Source organism: Coregonus lavaretus, assembly GCF_964263955.1.
Source record: "Coregonus lavaretus genome assembly, chromosome: 8".
Taxonomy (NCBI): domain Eukaryota; kingdom Metazoa; phylum Chordata; class Actinopteri; order Salmoniformes; family Salmonidae; genus Coregonus; species Coregonus lavaretus.
In genome coordinates, this window is record NC_139995.1 from 29464679 (window position 1) to 29485854 (window position 21176).

At 42.0% G+C, this 21176-nt stretch overlaps 1 protein-coding gene across 1 annotated transcript in view; it reads left to right on the forward strand.

Annotated features, from left to right (window-relative positions):
* LOC311133751 (S-adenosylhomocysteine hydrolase-like protein 1) overlaps positions 1–21176 on the forward strand; it is a 52244-nt gene that overhangs the window by 14152 nt on the left and 16916 nt on the right. Inside the window, exons 2-3 of the mRNA XM_084167303.1 lie at positions 16429–16540; positions 16630–16773. Coding sequence (XP_084023429.1) covers positions 16429–16540; positions 16630–16773 — 256 coding nt within the window. The remainder of the gene's footprint in view (positions 1–16428; positions 16541–16629; positions 16774–21176) is intronic.

Below are 21176 nucleotides of genomic sequence, written 5' to 3' on the forward strand. Positions count from 1 at the left end.
AGTTTTTGTTATGTTTACATTTTTTATTTTTTTACACATGTATTGGCCTATTTGAAATGATCATTCCAGTACAGTGTACTAGAACGGAAAGAATGACCGACCAGGAGCTGTGGGTGACCAGTGATGCTGGGACTTGACCTAAGTTGTGTGTGGGTGTGCTTTAGCTCGCTCCTCCAACTCAGCCCACTCTGTGTTAATGTTCAGTGGGAAGTTATACAACACAACTGAGCCACTGTTGCATTTGTTTAAAGAGAATACAGCCACGCACTACTCCTGACACTTTGTCATCCCGTCTGTTCCCCTCCCTGCTCTGCCGCACCAAATGTCACTGATCCCCCTAACCCATTTCCTCCCATATTTTCAGCCGCACACAAGCCTAAGATCACCATGCACAATTCCAAGCGTTGGCTGGAGTGGTGTAAAGCTCGCCGCCATTGGACTCTGGAGCAGTGGACACGCGTTCTCTGGAGTGATGAATCACGCTTCACAATCTGGCAGTCCGACGTACGAATCTGGGTTTGGCGGATGCCAGGAGAACGGTACCTGCCCCCAATGCATAGTGCCAACTGTATAGTTTGGTGGAGGAGAAATAATGGTCTGGGGCTGTTTTTCATGGTTCGGTCTAGGCCCCTTATTTCCAGATCTTAACGCTACAGCATACAATGACATTCTAAACTATTCTGTGCTTCCAACTTTTTGGCAACAGTTTGGGGAAGGCCCTTTCCTGTCTCAGCATGACAATGCGAGGTCCATACCGAAATTGTTTGTCAAGATCGGTGTGGAAGAACTTGACTGGCCTGCACAGAGCCCTGACCTCAACCCCATCGAACACCATTGGGCCGACTGCGAGCCAGGCCTAATTGCCAAACATCAGTGCCCAACCTCACTAATGCTCTTGTGGCTGAATGGAAGCAAGTCCCCGCAGCAATGTTCCAGCATCTAGTGGAAAGCCTTCCCAGAAGAGTTGAGGCTGTTAAAGCAGCAAAGGGGAGACCAACTCCATATTAATGGCCATGATTTTGGAATGAGATGTTCGACAAGCAGGTGTCCACATACTTTTGGTCATATAGTGTACCAATGGATAGGATGCCTTGGTTGACTAACAATGGAGAGATTGTAAGCAACTGGGATTTACTTTATGTGCACTGGTGAAGTTACTATTTTAACATTCTTCTTGATCCAGTGACTTCTTTAGCTTCTCGACGCTTACCCTCTGGTGACTTGTTGGTGCTGTTGGCGACATAGAAACGTCATTACTCATCCATGCCAGAGTTGATACTGACAACTTCATCTGTCTTCTGTTAATTTGAGGTTTTGGTCTTCTTGAGCGCTCATTTGTTTCTGCCTCTTTGAACGCTGGTCAGTGTTATCCAGTAACAGGTGTGAGCAATATACCAACTGAGCCATGTTACTTGCTTTTGGGGGAGAGTTTTTTTGTTTTGTGTATGTGTGTTGTTCACATACATAGTCAGTAGTGAGCGCAGCATCAGCTTGTTTCCCAGAACACCCTGCAGACGAATTGTCTGGAGATTAATCCAGGCAGGCGTCATGGAATCTGTCATGGAGACGGCAGGGTGACCTCACTGCTCAGTGGAATGGAACACCTGTCCATCAAATGTGACAGGATGTAGTGTGAGCTAAATCCAGAAGGCAACCCTCGGGGATGACCTTGGCTCATCCACAGTGAAGTCCCCTGACTGACCAGGGCTAAATACAGCTCATCACTGCCTGATGCGAATTCCCCTTATCTAGCCTACCTAGAAGCTTGTTATCAGAAGCCTGTTCTTAGAAGCTTCCTTTCAGAATCATCATATCAAAGTGATATTGCTCACAAACTTTGTGATGAAATACTCACAGCCTAGCACTTTTGGCATTTTCATACACTTGTCTTTAAAAACCTAATTGATGGATATTACCCAGGGAAGCGTGAAGCGTGCTTAAATAAAAGCTCCCTTTGCTGAGGCAGTGCATTTATTATGGTTTATAATGTAGAGGTCACTGGGGTCACTGCTGATCCTCATCGTAGCGTAGAGGAGCATGGTGACTTATGGGGCATTGGCTTGGCGGCCAGGTGCAGGTATTAGCATTAGCCGTGGGGAGTTAAATGTGTAATGACTGACTGCTCATTCTAAAACCCACACTCTGGTGTGTACCACTACATCCTATACCCCATTTTAGTGTGGAGACATGGAGGGGGGGGGGGTGCACGGGGGTTTGTGTGAGTGTGTAAGTAAGATGGGTCAGAATAGTAGGTATTTATTTAGGCTTGACCAGATCTGTTGGCCTGGTCAGATCTGCTGGAGTGCTTTTAGGCTTATGGAAACAGGCTTTAATTCCATTTCAATCCTTTTTATTAGCCAACGACCTCAGGCTATCTATTAGCAAGCAGCCACTACCAGGATTACATTGGATGGAAAGGGGCACGAAACTCCCCAAATCAAAGGGAATACAGGTTTTTTTCTGTATAAAAAGTGTCTAAGGTTGTGGGCGTGGCAGGGGGCGTGGCAATGAGCTTGGTCAGTCAGTCGGTGTGCCTGCATTTTGGAGAGGATTTTAGAGGCAGTGTAGAGACATTTGTACATTTTTAAGCTAATTTCCTGCAATTATACATATTCTGCCATGAGCTGAGAGAAAATGTTGACGTTTTAAAGCTAGTTTCCTGCAATTCTATGCATTTTGCTATGGCTAATGCTGTGTTCTTTTGCTCAAACATAATAAAATCAATACTGCTAAATAGATTTTTGGGGGAATTTTCAATTCTCTCTGACTGACTGTCTAGCTTTATTTTGGTGATTGTTAGTTCTCAAAGATAATATTGTAAAAAATATATAGGTCCATTATCTTTTTTGCATACTTTATATCTGGTTTTAGTCGTTCACGTTTACACTGAAAGCGTTATTCCATCCCGAAAATGTATATATATTTTTTAGGCTGTTTGGACTTAGGCGACCCGAAAAAACGCTTAGGCGGCCCGCCCAAGGATTACAATGGCAGACAAATCCCTGGAATAGAACATTAGCAGAGAGACCGTGAGAGGGAAAGACACCCAGACCGAGATGATACTGCAAACAGCAGAAAACAACTCAAGTAAAGGACAGAAAAAAAGAGGGAAGATAATTTGTCAGGTGGCTGCTGGTGGGGGCTATGGCACGGCCCTCTTTTGCCCTCCTGGTGTGAAGATTGCCATGATAACAGGCGCTGTACGTAACAACCAGGAGAAGAGCTTGAGCACTGGTGAGGGATGAACATGGAGCCTGTACGGCAAGTGGGAGGCATGGAGCTGCAAGCGGGAGCCATGGCACAGGCACACAAACACAGGGTGAGTGAGATTGGCCAGAGAGGGTGAGGGGTATTTTTGAGAACCGCTCCATAGAAACCCTTTATGACCGTGCTCTGCAGCCTGACCTTGCTTAGGAAGATTATTTGAACTTAATGTCATTTTTGGAGCCTTTTTTGTTCTGCTTAGTTTATTGTTGGGAGAGGTTGGGAGCTTTCAACACCCTTAGGTGTGATATAAGTCACATTGTAGAAAAGTTACAATGGCAGCCAGCCATTTAATGCTGACTTTCTCAATTATAGTAGTAAGGTAGAGAGAGACAATCTCTCCTTCTAAGCATATGCTGTCAAATGTTTTTGTTTGTTTGCAGTTGATAGAGGTCAGCTTTCTGAAAGAGGATTATGGATGTGTACTGTATTTTTCTGTTGTGCTGTCCCTGTTCTCTACACAAATGGAGTGGATCATTGACTGAATGCAATAGAGAGTAAGTAGTAAGGCTGAGTCCCTCTTGCCTGTAGTCTGAAATGGAAACCCTCATTCTTATTCATAGCATATAGGGGAATAGAATAGGCCAACTGAAGAATAGAGAGAGAAACTGTGGAAAAATAGTGTGTTAAGTCTTGCCATTGGTTCAAGTTGAGCCTCAGTTAAAGGAAATATAGGGAATGGAGGGAGCATGTCCTGTGTATTCCAAGTAGTAGAATAGACACATACTTACCTCAGCATCCCACATAATAAAATGTGCTTACACATACTGTATACCTTTACAACAACGACAACATATGAACCAATAAAACAATCTTAATCTCTTTGTACTCCTAGTGCTTTGGCAGAGTGCCTCTGGACTTTGAGCCCTTGTTCTTTTTAACACTGAGACTGTTCTGTCTCAGTTGTGGCTGAATTTAAGAAAGGATTGGGCTTGTGCACTTTGCGGAAATGAAAAGAACTGCATTCCAAAGACAGTTTGTGGAGAAACCTCCATATCCATCCCTCCCTGCCTCGACTTAGCAAGGAGGATAGAGTTACAGCTGCTGCTGTGCAAGGTATTCATCTCAGGTTGTGAGGATTTAAAGTATGCAGAGATCCCTGGCTTTTTGTTTGGGAACCAGTCCTGCAGGCATAAAATGTGATGCAAGCACAAAACGTGCTGAAAGTGGTAGATACAATCAAAACAAACATTTCCATTGGTGATTCTCTGTATCCTGTCACTACCCAACCAGGTCCTCACCTGCATGTGGAGGTATGCACATTCAACCAGAACTGTGTGACCCCGACTCAACCTCCAGGGATAGGTTGCTACCCAGGGAATCTCTGAGAATACTGTCAACTTGGCACTTGTCCTGCCTCGACTAGCCAGCAGAAACAAAACCAAAGAAATCAGTACTCGCTATTATACTGTTTGTGTCAGACACACTGAGTAATGTGTGGGCTGCAATCATGAGAATTATCTGAATGTGTTTAGGCATATGTGTGCATGCGTCGGTGACTCTGTATGTCTGTGTGTTTTGTGCATGCCCTGTGGTTTAGTCTCTACAGTCTACAATGATCTATCTGAGAAAAGGGACCTATGAAATAGGCTACATTTTAAATTAGTTTCCACCACTGTCAACTGAGTGTTAACCTTGAATAGAGCTTTATTGATTGGATTCACATGACTGCGCTTTGTCATTTGCTATTGGTGCTTTAGCCTTTATACAGACACAATTTTGGGGGGAATGTTCCTGTGCAAAATGTGAAGTTGGTTCATTTATGGTCCCACTGCCCTCAATCCGTATAAAGACCCACTGGCATGCTAACACCATATCCAATGTCCCTCTCTAGCCTCCAGCTCCAGTTTAACATGCTTATGTTCTCACTGTATTCTTCAAATACTGGGGAGATTATCTCACCCACATTCACCTCTGGCTCTGTTTAGACCTCCCCAGGAACCACACGCAGGACGTAGAGTGGGTTAGCCAAGCATGTATTGGTTATGCAAGGGGTTATAGTTGCGTAATACCTTCATAGACCTTATCTGCTTACTGCAGACTGCCAATGAGAGATCCAAATATTACAGTTGGAGTTTTCAAAACGCTGGTAGCTACCAAAGACCCAAGAAGCTATAGGACCTTTTTGCTAAGAGAACACACCCTGTTCAGAATGTCATTATATAGGATTGTATAATGCTTTTTAAGCGCCTCAGTTTGCAAGAGATGTTTTATCTCGTCTATCTTAGCATTCTTGTGTTGCGTGACTTTCGGTTGAGGTCAGTGTGTCATGATTCATGACACATTACCTATATTTGTATGAAACCTTTCTAAAACACGTCAGAAGGTGTTTCTCATGTGAATCTGTAAGACTGTGTGCAGTCGATGTGGATGTGAGGAGGAACTAGTTTGGACACATTTCCCTTTAGGGAGCCAGTTCTGAGGGCCATAAATAGGCCTAGACTTCAGACGTGGTTCTCTGTACGTTGGAGAGATGCGTTGTTGTTTTTAAACTGGGCTCCATTGCAACACAAAAACAGTCTGACACCGCCATTGATAGCCATTTGTACAGTAGTCTATATTTCTTGGACAAGATCATGTTCCTCGATAACCATAAAACTGTCAGACTGGACAGACCATGGAAATGGCACTTGGAATAGCCTTGTCAGTTCAGTGGAACTCTTATTTCTATGCTATCCACACACCAGCTCAGTATTTGAAGCCTCTTCAAAAGTGAAAGACGTCACTTCACTAAAGATGGCTTTTAACCTCAAGTGACGACACTTCTCAATGAACTGACACTTCTCAATGAACTGACGTCTGTTGGGTAACACAACTAACAAGTCTATTTTGGATTCTGTGCAATAAAAATAGATGCTCACCATTTCAGGATAGTTTTATCCTGATGTGTAAGTGTATTTAGGCTATACTACACACACTCTAGGTCACAAGCACATACCTGATTCAACTCCAACACCACAGAGTGGTTTATCTGAGAAAGCATTCAAATTCAAGTGCTCTCTTAGAAGTGAACAGAGTCCTTATGATATCTCAAGGCTTAATGTGAATATATCCCCTTGCATACATATCCATTCACAATTTATGACTTTAAACTACTTTTACATGAAAACTAATATGCCAAACCAATTCTCTCATCAAGTTACAATACAATGTTTTGTTTTATGCCACAGTATCTTTGTTTGATCACAGCCCTTACCCTGTTGATCACATACTGTAGCTTTGAATTAGTTACAAAGCACTATTATACAGTGGCTTGCTAAAGTATTCACCCCCCCCCCCCCCCCCCCCTTGGCATTTTTCCTATTTTGTTGCCTTACAACCAGGAATTAAAATCAATTTTTTGGGGGGTTTGTATCATTTGATTTACACAACATGCCCACCAATTTGAAGATGCAAAATATTTTTTATTGTGAAACAAACAAGAAATAAGTTGAGCGTGCATAACTATTCAACCCCCAAAGTCAATACTTTGTAGAGCCACCTTTTGCAGCAATTACAGCTGCAAGTCTCTTGGGGTATGTCTCTATAATCTTGGCACATCTAGCCACTGGGATTTCTGCCCATTCTTCAAGGCAAAACTGCTCCAGCTCCTTCAAGTTGGATGGGTTCCGCTGGTGTACAGCAATCTTTAAGTCATACCACAGATTCTCAATTGGATTGAGGTCTGGGCTTTGACTAGGCCATTCCAAGACATTTAAATGTTTCCCCTTAAACCACTCAAGTGTTGCTTTAGCAGTATGCTTAGGGTCATTGTCCTGCTGGAAGGTGAACCTCCGTCCCAGTCTCAAATCTCTGGAAGACTGAAACAGGTTTCCCTCAAGAATGTCCCTGTATTTAGCGCCATCCATCATTCCTTCAATTCTGACCAGTTTCCCAGTCCCTGCCGATGGAAAAACATCCCCACAGCATGATGCTGCCACCACCATGCTTCACTGTGGGGATGGTGTTCTCGGGGTGATGAGAGGTGTTGGGTTTGCGCCAGACATTCCTTGATGGCCAAAAAGCTCAATTTTAGTCTCATCTGACCAGAGTACCTTCTTCCATATGTTTGGGGAGTCTCCCACATGCCTTTTGGCGAACACCAAACGTGTTTGCTTATTTTTTTCTTTAAGCAATGGCTTTTTTCTGGCCACTCTTCAGTAAAGCCCAGCTCTATGGCTTAAAGTGGTCCTATGGACAGATACTCCAATCTCCGCTGTGGAGCTTTGCAGCTCCTTCAGGGTTATCTTTGGTCTCTTTGTTGCCTCTCTGAATAATCCCCTCCTTGCCTGGTCTGTGAGTTTTGGTGGGCGGCCCTCTCTTGGCAGGTTTGTTGTGGTGCCATATTCTTTTCATTTTTTAATAATGGATTTAATGGTGCTCCGTGGGATGTTCAAAGTTTCTGATATTTTTTTATAACCCAACCCTGATCTGTACTTCTCCACAACTTTGTCCCTGACCTGTTTGGAGAGCTCCTTGGTCTTCATGGTGCCGCTTGCTTGGTGGTGCCCCTTGCATAGTGGTGTTGCAGACTCTGGGGACTTTCAGAACAGGTGTGTATATATACTGAGATCATGTGACAGATCACTTAGATTGCACACAGGTGGACTTTATTTAACTAATGATATGACTTCTGAAGGTAATTGGTTGCACCAGATCTTATTTAGGGGCTTCATAGCAAAGGGGCTGAATACATATGCAGGCACCACTTTTCAGTTATTTATTTTTTAGAATTTTTTGAAACAAAAAGTTATTTTTTTCATTTCACTTTACCAATTTGGACTATTTTGTATGTCCGTTACATGAAATCCAAATAAAAATCAATTTCAATTGCAGGTTGTAATACAACAAAATAGGAAAAACGGCAAGGGGAATGAATACTTTTGCAAGGCACTGTAGGTATTGGGTGATTTCTTGCGACCAGATCTTTTCATCTTTTGATCCAGGTTTCAAGTGAATTGAAGTTAGGGGATGTCAAAATTAGGGCTGTCCCCAACTAAAAACAATCTTCGTCGACCAAGAGTCGTCTGTTCTTTCGAACAATCGATTGGTTTACATTTTTTTACGTGTATTCTTCCATAAATGGACACATCCTATGTGTTTTAATTAAATCAACTATATGCACTGAGCTTGTCTGATGCTTTAAGCACACTGTTTGATTAAATAATTAAGACACAAAAAAGACTAGAGGGAGTCCGACCGCAATTTATATGATTGTGCCGGGCCTGGCTCAGACTTGCTGTGCTGTGAAAAAAAAAAAAAAAAAGACAGCGAGTGACTCTGTGACTAGCACCTGTTGTCTCTATCTCTCATCGCTGCTGCAACGACCACCACAGAACATGAACAGTATTTATCGCGCTGTCCATGTTGCTGAAGCTGCAACATAATTACAGCCATTTCTGACTGAAAAGTTGTGTCACGAAAAGAGAACAAGGGTTGAGGGAATAGGGAATGTTTTTCCTAAACAAATTAGGGATTTCAGTAACATATGTATGCATCGCATGCACGTGACCGATAGGGCCTGACCTAGAGCATATTATAATCACATCAATAACAAACACCGTAAAAGCAAAATGGATGCAGAGGACGTGACAAATACACTCGAAATTCGGGAATGTTTACTGGTTGCTCAGGAGGTAAAAGGGAAGTCAGATGTGTGGAATAAATTTGACTAGTTGTGGAAAGTACTGGAGATCAAGAAAAAGAAGGTAAGGAGCCAGCGCTGCGTGCATATTGTGTGTGCCAAACAGATGCTGTTAGATTACGATATAATTTTTCGGACCATTTTGGAACAATGTAAACAACACAAAAGCGTAACGGAGTCTGTAAAAATGTTTTATTAAGCCTTTATTACAGCAAAGACTAAAAACACTCGTATTCTTTTGTGAATGCAATTTCCGAAATGGAACGGTTTATTTAGTGTTTACGCTAATTATTCAAGGCTTGCTTTGTTATTTTATTTTTAAACTAAAATGCTTAATATGCTGTGTCATCACATGAACAAATGAATGATTTGATTGATACAGTAACCTATATAAGTATTGAAATAAAGGCCTAAGTAAGTTATGGTATTAAGACTTAACAGGATGCGCTCTTAGGCCTACAGCTCAATGTTGGTTATACAAGGCTGCTATACTAAGCCTACTAATGGTAATGACATTACTTATTATTATAATGATGATCATAATAATAATAATAATAATAGTAACAATAACAAGAAGGATATCAAGAAAAATGAGTGTTTTTAGTATAAATATGATTTTTCTGACAATTTGGAACAGTGTAAACAACACTAAATACATTATAAATAATACCAGAGCGGTTGTTCTAACGAAAAAAGTGTAAAGCCTTTATTACAGCAAAGCAAAGATTAAAAACAGCCAAATTTGTGAAATTGTTTATCCGACATGTTGTGGTTGCGTGAGGCTTGGTTCTTATGGAATCAGTAGGCAATTAAACAAAACACTCAAACAGGCAACAGAATCAGGATCTGTCTTATTTCTGTAGATATACAGTACCAGTCAAATGTTTGGACACCTACTCATTCCAGAGTTTTTCTTTATTTTTACTATTTTCTACATTGTAGAATAACAGTGAAGACATCAAAACTATGAAATAACACAAATGGAATCATGTAGTAACCAAAAGGTGTTAAACAAATCAAAATATATTTTATATTTGAGATTCCTCAAAGTAGTCACCCTTTGCCTTGATGACAGCTTTGCACACTCTTGGCTTTCTCTCAACCAGCTTCATGAGGTAGTCACCTGGAATTAATTTCTATTAACAGGTGTGCCTTGTTAAAAGTTAATTTGTGGAGTTTCTTTCCTTCTTAATGCGTTTGAGCCAATCAGTTGTGTTGAGACAAGGTACGGGTGGTATACAGAAGATAGCCCTATTTGGTAAAAGACCAAGTCCATATTATGGCAAGAATAGCTCAAATAAGCAAAGAGAAACGACAGTCCATCATTACTTTAAGACATGAAGGTCAGTCAATACGGAACATTTCAATAACTTTGAAAGTTTCTTCAAGTGCAGTCGCAAAAACCATCAAGTGCTATGATGAAACTGTCTCTCATGACGACCGCCACAGGAATGGAAGACCCGGAGTTCAAATCAAATCAAATCAAATTTTATTTGCCACATGAGCCGAATACAACAGGTGTATGCATTACCGTGAAATGCTTACTTACAGCACTTAACCAACAATGCATTTATTTCTTTATAAAAAGTAAAATAAAACAACAACAACAAAAAAGTGTTGAGAAAAAAAAGAGCAGAAGTAAAATAAAAGAACAGTAGGGAGGCTATATACAGGGGGGTACCGGTACAGAGTCAATGTACGGGGGCACCGGCTAGTTGAGGCTGGGGGGGCAGTGCAAATAGACCGGGTAGCCATGATTAGCTGTTCTGGAGTCTTATGGCTTGGGGGTAGAAGCTGTTGAGAAATCTTTTGGACCTAGACTTGGTGCTCCAGTACCGCTTGCCGTGCGGTAGCAGAAAGAATTGTCTATGACTAGGGTGGCTGGAGTCTTTGACAATTTTGTGGGCCTTCCTCTGACACCGCCTGGTATAGAGGTCCTGGATGTCAGGAAGCTTGGCCCCAGTGATGTACTGGGCTGTACGCTCTACCCCAGGGGTGTCAAACTCATTTTAGCTCAGGGGCCACATGGAGGAAAATCTATTCCCAAGTGGGCCGGACCGGAAAAATCATGGTATATATAACTTAAAAACAACAACTTCAGATTGTTTTCTTTGTTTTAATACGATCAACATACAACATAAAGCTGGAGCCTGAGGACAGTGTGTCCAAAATAGTACAAGCACAACATCACTATTAATCATAAAACACGTCAAGTTTATTTGAAAATTCTAAAGAAAAAGAACACACAAACACACAATGCCTCAGTGATTAACAGAACTGTTTCACAGATCACAGAACTATATCAGGGTGTCATTTCTCAGGCAGAAATGTAGATAAAAATAATGAAATCCTGTTCCCCAAACAAGTGCAAGAACCACAGAGTCAAGAATAGGTTAAATATACAAATAAAATAAAATAAAATCAATTAAAAACAATAGCACATCAACATAAAAACATATAAACATAAATCTGAAAGCGTTGCTCAAACTCCCGTAACAGTCCGTTATTTTATCTTTGAACCGCTTCATGTCTGCCACATGTTGGGTCGCGCACACATTTTTCAGACAGGGGAAGTGAGCTGCATCACCACCGGCAAGTTGCGTCTCCCACAATGACAGCTTCAACTTGAAAGAACGTATGCTGTCATAATACTGCGTGACAACTTTGTTGCGCCCTTGCAGCTGTTTGTTCAAGTTATTCAGGTGCTCTGTAACATCCACCATAAATGCAAGGTCCTGCATCCATTCTGCGGAATGAAATTCTAACACTGGTTTGCCCTTTTCTTCCATGAACTGTTCAATTTCTTCTCGTAAATCAAAGAAACGCCTCAGCACAGCACCTCGGCTTAACCATCTTACCTCAGTGTGGTATGGCAGGCCATAGATGTGGTCTTTCTCTCTGAGAAGGCTGTCAAACTGACGGTGATTCAGGCTTCTGGATCGGATGAAATTAACAGTTTGGATGACCACCTTCATGACGTTATCCATCTTTAATGACTTGCAACACAAAGCCTCCTGGTGCAAAATACAGTGAAAAGTCAAAAAATCACGTCCTCCATTTGCAGATTGCACTTTCTCTCTGAACTTTGTCACAACGCCTGCTTTTTTCCCGATCATTGAGGGCGCACCATCTGTAGCCAGGCTGACAGCGCGGGACCAGTCCACTCCGACCCTGTCCAGCGCGCCGACGAGTGCGGTAAAAATATCAGCTGCTGTCGTTGTATCTGTCATCGGCACCAACTTCACGAACTCCTCTGTGACGGTCAATGTGTCATCAACTCCGCAGATGAAAATGGCCAGTTGTGCAACATCTGTAATGTCCGTGCTTTCATCAATTGCAACCGAAAACGCAATAAATGACTTTACTTTTCGCTTCAACTGGCTGTCCAAATCCACTGAAAGATCGGAAATCCTGTCTGCAACTGTGTTTCTTGTCAGGCTGATATTTGCAAAAGCCTGCCGCTTTTCAGGGCACACAATCTCCGCTGCCTTCATCATGCATGTTTTTACAAATTCACCCTCACTAAATGGTTTTGAAGCCACTGCGATTTCATTAGCAATGAGGTAGCTAGCTTTCACTGCAGCGTCACTGATGTCTCGGCTGTGAGTAAACACAGACTGCTGTTTCTTCAGACCCGCCAACAGTTCATTCACCTTCTCTCATCTCCGCTGTCCTTGAAAGTTGTCATATTCGTCGGCATGAAGACTCACATAGTGGCGACGAAGGTTATATTCTTTCAGCACTGCAACATGCTCTGAACACACCAAACATACAGCTTTCCCATTCAATTCCGTGAATAAATAGGATGACCATTTTTCTTGGAACACTCTGCACTCTGCGTCCACTTTTCTCTTTTTTGACAGAGACATATTGGGGCAATGAGGGTGCCAAAGCACATAATGTTAAAAGTAGAAGCCGTAATAAATATCGCGGGCAAAACAAAGTAGCTCATTGGCTGCACGTGCTTGACCTACTTGCTCTGCCCCGGTATGAACAGTTTGCTTGCTTAACACAATTGCTATTGCGCCATCCAGTGGACGCAATTGGAACAGCAGTTTATTTTATTGAAAAATTGCAGCGCATTTTTATACTTTACCAAATCATCTCGCGGGCCGGATTAAACCCGTTTGCGGGCCTGATCCGGCCCGCGGGCCGTACGTTTGACACCCCTGCTCTACCCTCTGTAGTGCCTTGCGGTCTGAGGCTGAGCAGTTGCCATACCAGAAAGTGATGCAACCAGTCATGATGCTCTCGATGGTGCAGCTGTAGAACTCTTTATTTATTTATTTATTTATTATATTTTTTTTCTCTGGGGGAATGGATCAGCTTAATATTGCAGATAGATTGTATCTTCTATCAATGTAATTGTCTGCATCACTTCCAATCCCCCATGTTTTTAAAAAATATATATACTCCCCTTCATTACTTTTCAACCCCACCATCCTTTCCCTACTTGGAGTAAATTAGTGAACAACAATGCCCAGGCCCCTACTTCCGGTCTATACTTACTATCTACACCTTATGGACAGAGTTAATTTTACAATAATTCTATTATATATATATATTTTTTTGCTCCTGAACTTCTTCTACTCTCAACCTCTCCGATCATTTTCATGATGTCCATCCGGTTTGCTTCTATATGCCATATCTTTCTAACTGTGCTCTTTCCCAAAAGCTCCCAACATACAACCTATATACTTATTATGAACACAGTATGCTTACATTATTAGCTATCTTTGTTATTATTTGTTGTTATTTGTTATTAGTCCCATCCTTCAACTCTATTCAATACCTCCCATCTATCTCTTAACACCATCCATATAGGATTTCTATTTGCCATACAGTGGGGGAAAAAAGTATTTAGTCAGCCACAATTGTGCAAGTTCTCCCACTTAAAAAGATGAGAGAGGCCTGTAATTTTCATCATAGGTACACGTCAACTATGACAGACAAATTGAGAAAAAAAATCCTGAAAATCACATTGTAGGATTTTTAATGAATTTATTTGCAAATTATGGTGGAAAATAAGTATTTGGTCACCTACAAACAAGCAAGATTTCTGGCTCTCACAGACCTGTAACTTCTTCTTTAAGAGGCTCCTCTGTCCTCCACTCGTTACCTGTATTAATGGCACCTGTTTGAACTTGTTATCAGTATAAAAGACACCTGTCCACAACCTCAAACAGTCACACTCCAAACTCCACTATGGCCAAGACCAAAGAGCTGTCAAAGGACACCAGAAACAAAATTGTAGACCTGCACCAGGCTGGGAAGACTGAATCTGCAATAGGTAAGCAGCTTGGTTTGAATAAATCAACTGTGGGAGCAATTATTAAGAATTGGAAGACATACAAGACCACTGATAATCTCCCTCGATCTGGGGCTCCACGCAAGATCTCACCCCGTGGGGTCAAAATGATCACAAGAACGGTGAGCAAAAATCCCAGAACCACACGGGGGGACCTAGTGAATGACCTGCAGAGAGCTGGGACCAAAGTAACAAAGCCTACCATCAGTATCACACTACGCCGCCAGGGACTCAAATCCTGCAGTGCCAGACGTGTCCCCCTGCTTAAGCCAGTACATGTCCAGGCCCGTCTGAAGTTTGCTAGAGTGCATTTGGATGATCCAGAAGAGGATTGGGAGAATGTCATATGGTCAGATGAAACCAAAATAGAACTTTTTGGTAAAAACTCAACTCGTCGTGTTTGGAGGACAAAGAATGCGGAGTTGCATCCAAAGAACACCATACCTACTGTGAAGCATGGGGGTGGAAACATCATGCTTTGGGGCTGTTTTTCTGCAAAGGGACCAGGACGACTGATCCGTGTAAAGGAAAGAATGAATGGGGCCATGTATCGTGAGATTTTGAGTGAAAACCTCCTTCCATCAGCAAGGGCATTGAAGATGAAACGTGGCTGGGTCTTTCAGCATGACAATGATCCCAAACACACCGCCCGGGCAACGAAGGAGTGGCTTCGTAAGAAGCATTTCAAGGTCCTGGAGTGGCCTAGCCAGTCTCCAGATCTCAACCCCATAGAAAATCTTTGGAGGGAGTTGAAAGTCTGTGTTGCCCAGCGACAGCCCCAAAACGTCACTGCTCTAGAGGAGATCTGCATGAAGGAATGGGCCAAAATTCCAGCAACAGTGTGTGAAAACCTTGTGAAGACTTACAGAAAACGTTTGACCTGTGTCATTGCCAACAAAGGGTATATAACAAAGTATTGAGAAACTTTTGTTATTGACCAAATACTTATTTTCCACCATAATTTGCAAATAAATTCATAAAAAATTCTACAATGTGATTTTCTGGATTGTTTTCCCACATTCTGTCTGTCATAGTTGACTTGTACATATGATGAAAATTACAGGCCTCTCTCATCTTTTTAAGTGGGAGAACTTGCACAATTGGTGGCTGACTAAATACTTTTTTCCCCACTGTATATATTTCAACCGTACTGTGATGTTTTACAAAAGTTCTGAACCTTTCTATTCTCATTGCTTCTACAGATTGTGAATTAAAAATAAACCTTTTTGCTAAAAGTATTATTATATTATTGATTGATTGACTATGACTTTTCAGCTGTAGAACTCTTTGAGGATCTGAGGACCCATGCCAAATCTTTTCAGTCTCCTGAGGGGGAATAGGCTTTGTCGTGCCCTCTTCACGACTGTCTTGGTGTGTTTGGACCATGATAGTTCGTTGGTGATGTGGACACCAAGGAACTTGAAGCTCTCAACCTGTTCCACTACAGCCCCGTCGATGAGAATGGGGGCGTGCTCAGTCCTCTTTTTTTTCCTGTAGTCCACAATCATCTCCTTTGTCTTGGTCACGATTCCAAATGTGTTATTTCATAGTTTTGATGTCTTCGCTATTATTCTACAATGTAGAAAATAGTACAAATAAAGCAAAACCCTTGAATGAGTAGGTGTGTCCAAACTTTTGACTGGTACTGTATATGGATTATTTATAAAGCCAGGCACATTTAACAGTTCGGCTATTGATTCTAGACCTAATTAAGTTGGTTTCCTCTCTCCATACTTTTCTTAGGCAATAAGGCAAGGGCTGTTTTCTTGTCTCCACATTCTGCTGCCTCCTTCGCTTTGTTCTCAACACCAATATGCTGTTTATCTTTGCTATTATGCACATAACAACATGGTCTAGGAAAAGGCGTCAATTCAACAGCGCACTGATGTTTCAGACCTGTGGACAGCCAATGCGGGAGAAAGCACATTTGTTATAAAATAACATTTTTATTAGTGTTGCACCATTGTTCTTACGTAATATAACCATATACAATTTCAGTAGCACATGTCTTAGGGTGATGGACTGTGCCATCCTCACTGCCTCCACAATGGATTAGTCCACTCAGACAGGTGCGAATCAGACAGAACATGAATTATTATTATTATTTTTATTTTTTTGCTACTGCTCGCCTAAAGAAATCTCAGTTGACCAACAGCCTATCGGCCAAACAATCGACCAGTAGACTAAATGGGGTCAGCCCTAGTCTAAATTGTACCCTCTTTTGCTCCTTCAGCAAATCCAGTTTGTGGAAGACAAGCAGGAGTTCAGCAGGTTCCCTACCAAGGCTGGCCGACGCTCGCTGTCTCGATCCATCTCTCAGTCATCCACCGACAGCTACAGCTCCGGTACTACACAAGCACACACACACACGCAGCTATGTATGGATTGCTTGACCCTTTCTTGCTGACTTTCCCCTCTCTGTCTCCTTTCCCAGCTGCGTCCTACACGGACAGCTCTGATGATGAGACTTCACCACGGGACAAAACACAGCTCAACTCCAAGGGCACCAGTGACTTCTGTGTGAAGAACATCAAACAGGCCGAATTTGGTCGTCGCGAGATTGAGATTGCAGAACAAGGTACAATAAAATGGCTCTGTAACCTGTCACCCTCACCTCTCACACACAGAACAACCCAAGACAATAAGAAGTGATAAACCTCAAAACATTCCTAGGGGGCTCCAGGTGTAAAGTACTTGTTGTTGGTTATTTAAAGCATGTTCTTGAAATTTGCTGTCTTATGGCATGAATCAATTAGTCTAATCAATGGTTAACAGTCTTTGATCATAGGTAATATCATAGTTAATAAAACCACTACTGGCATCAATCAGGATGCAAAGAGCAACAAAAACATTTCTGTGAACAACAGAGAGTAAAGTATATCTAAATCTAAATATTGCTCTTGCCAGGGCCTGTAGTGCAGAAATATATTAGAGTCCCACCCTCCAAGGCCAGGATTTGCCAAATCAGATTAACCAAGACACTGATTGGAGGGGAGAATCTGGGATAAGAAAAGAACAGCTTCGCTCAGTTCTGTGATTGACTGATATACGGGCCCCTTGGGCCCCGTGTAGCTCAGTTGGTAGAGCATGGCGTTTGCAACGCCAGGGTTGTGGGTTCGATTCCCACGGGGGGCCAGTATGAAAGAAAAAAAAAATGTATGCACTCACTAACTGTAAGTCGCTCTGGATAAGAGCGTCTGCTAAATGACTAAAATGTAAATGATATACTCTAGCAGCTAGAGTCTAGCTAGTTATCTATAGTAGCTTGTTATCTATATTCAGATTGACCTCGACCAATCTGTCTGCAGATATGGCTTCTGCTCTTAAGGGCCTCCTGTGTCGAATTATTAGACTATTCTTTGGTTTTGCTGATCAGTCATTTGAAGTGTAACACACACAAGCCACATCAGAAAGAGAAACATATTATGCAGAAAAATCTAAAGATTCACTAGGCCTAACTAGGGCTGTGGTGGTCATGACATTTAGTCAGCTTGTGATTGTCAAGCAAATAACTGCCGGTCTCACGGTAATTGACCGCTAATTACCATAAACACGTCTAGCATCTCTTGGCTTCCACGCATAGCCTACAAGCCACTGATGCAGACCTTTGGAACATCTACATTTTTTAAAAGTCTAATAAATCCATTTTATATAGCCTACACCATCGCAAATAAATCTATTATTTATTTTAGACAGGTCTAAAGAAACATGATATGAAGAAAATGTACTCAATTTCAGAAGAACAGAATAGCATACTCTGAATTGTCCTTATGTTAGGTCCTGATCTGGCTATGCCATAGCTGTGGGCTACACTAGTTCATTTAGCAAACAAGATTTGCTTAGAATTCCGTGGAATAATTTTATAATATTTTATAGTATGAAGAATCCAATTGAACATAGCTGAATAAAATAGAAAGTATATTTTCTCCAAACGATTTCCAGAGAGAGTGCGCACATGTGCCTATTCTGTGTTGAGCGGTTAACAAAGAAACAGGTCCTCCTATATGCTTAATTTAGAGTTATTTATGCAAATGTTGTTGTGATACAAACGTTGGGCTATATGTTTAGATTTTTAACACATTCTAAGGCTGCATGATGCGACTCTAATGATTTTGAAAAAAGTTTTATGAAAGGCATGAGCTGTGCTTTGTTTCTTGTGCAGGCTGCACACACACATCAGTCTCTCATTCACAATTTGACAAGCAATTTCCCGGTGGCATCCTCCTTGTGTGGCTGTAATGCCCCCTAAAGAATCCATGTCTTTTGCAGCCAAAGTAGCCGTTGTGCCCTTGGGCTGAATATAATAATGATCATTCCCTTATCCCGGCAGCGATCCCCTGAAGCACCTCTCACTAACATGGCTCTCTCAGATATCTAAGTGCACGCAACTGTGCGTGTCCCTCCTTATCGAATTCCGAGGCACATATTGAAGATGTTAGAAGAACTGTCCATATTTACTTTTCGTCAGCCAACAAGATGAGTAGGCCTAACGAACAGGAAAAGCACTAGCCTATGTCAATCTACTATCCCTCATAGTACAAAGGTTGACCTATTCTATTGGTCAACTTGTCCTTCTGTGCGATTAAATAAATATTCCAAACATACTCTGGGAAAGTTGGATGCGATAGATCCCAAATTAATACAACCATTCGCTAAAAAAAAAAGTTTAAAAGCAATGAGGCTGATGCAACAGATCAGAACGTTTAGCTTTACATTTTGATAAACTATTAGGTTATTTCTTCAGATTATAAGCGCAGCAATGCGCACAATTAGCTGGAAAACACTGTTCTCAAAAGTGACAAAAGTGGCAAATGCGATTCTGCATGTAATACTTTATTATAAAGGTGCATTGGTATGGTGAAAATGATCTTCCCCAAACTTGAAACTCACGCGCCGCCTATATATGCCAGTTAGGCTCTACACCGGTTGTAAAACGTATGAATGTGCTTAATTTTAAGAAGTTATTTGGCCACTTTAGTTGTGATACAAACCTTATCAAAACATATAGGCCTATGGGCTAGGCTGCATGAGGTGTACGACTATGGTTTTTAAAAGTCACAAAAAAATGGTATGCGCTGTTTCTTGCCTTACTGCTCATGCTGGGCATCATTCATAAGTGATAATACATTAGTCACAAGTGATAGGCTAAAATTGTCACCCATCAGACTATTCTTAATTGAATCTTGTCTTTACATATACAAAATAATACACTACATCACCAAAAGTATGTGGACACCTGCTCGTCCAGCATCTCATTTCAAAATCATGGGCATTAATATGGAGTTGGTCCCCCTTTTGCTGCTATAACAGCCTCCACTCTTCTGGGAAGGCTCCTAGATGTTGGAACATTGCTGCGGGGACTTGCTTCCATTCAGCCACGAGCATTAGTGAGGTCGGGCACTGATGTTGGGCGGTTAGGCATGGCTCGCAGTCAGAATTCCAATTCATCCAAACGGTGTTCGATGGGGTTGAGGTTAGGGCTCTCTGCAGGCCAGTCAAGTTCTTCCACACCGATTTCGACAAACAATTTCTGTATGGACCTCGCTTTGTGCACGGGGGCATTGTCATGCTGAAACAGGAAAGGGCCTTCCCCAAACTGTTGCCTCAAAGTTGGAAGAACAGCATCGTCTAGAATGTCATTGTATGCTGTAGCGTTAAGATTCACTTCACTGGAACTAAGGGGCCTAGCCCGAACCATGAAAAACAACCCCAGACCATTATTCCTCCTCCACCAAACTTTACAGTTGGCACTATGCAATAGGCAGGTAGCGTTCTCCTGGCATCCGCCAAACCCAGATTTGTCCGTCGGACTACGTGACCCATCACTCCAGAGAACCGTTTCCACTGCTCCAGAGTCCAATGGTGGCAAGCTTTACACCACTCCAGCCGACACTTGGCATTGCCCATGGTGATCCTAGGCTTGTATGTGGCTGCTCGGCCATGGAAACCTATTTCATGAAGCTTCCGACGAACAGTTATTGTGCTGACGTTGCTTCCAGAGGCAGTTTGGAACTCGGTAGTGAGTGTTGCAGCACTCGGCGGTCCACTTCACAGCTGAGCCATTGTTGCTGTTAGACGTTTCCACTTCACAGTAACACTTACAGTTGACCAGGGCAGCTCTAGCAGGGCAGACATTTTACGAGCTGACTTGTTGGAAAGGTGGCATCCTATGACGGTGTCATGTTGAAAGTTACTGAGCTCTTCAGTAAGGCCATTCCACTGCCAATGTTTGTCTATGGAGATTGCATGGCTGTGTGCTCGATTTTATACACCTGTCAGCAACTGGTGTGGCTGAAATAGCCGAATCCACTAATATATACTTTTGTATATGTGTGAAATTAGTTTTGATTTAGAATGGACCATTATTATGCACCTCTTGGAACAGGGGCAGAGGAAAAACAATACATGTCATCTATGCACTGAAATAGCGAATGGAGGACGCTTTTCCCATGGTTCATTTTCATGCCAGCCAGGTAGTACTCCTGTTGTAAAGCGAAGCAATGTGCTTAATATTAGGAAAGTTGAGAAATAAATATTGTAAGCCTATAGAAAGCTAATTTTAAGCCTATTTTTAATAGAGGCCATTAAAACTCTGTTTTCTCACGCAATTGCATAGCCTATAGAAATGTTGCGTAACATGAGTTTATGGGCTGTCATGAAGTTTGATTTGATTTTCGATTACATTTGTATTGATGTCAGAGTGATTTAGAGGGACAATAGAGTGCTGAGTACCAGGCAGTTAGCAAGTTTGTTAGGCTACTAATGACCAGCTGCATCAGAGCTTGGAGAAGCCTAGTTACCGTGACTAAACGGTCATGTAGAATTTGACTGCGGTCATGACTCGTGACCGCCTGTTTAGCGGTAATACGGTCACTGTAACAGCCCTAGGCCTAACCACCAGTTCAGACAGCTTTGATGAAGCTGACCTTCAGTTTTTGCCATGTAGCAAAATCTTTGTCTAAAGTTCTCATTTTATCATTC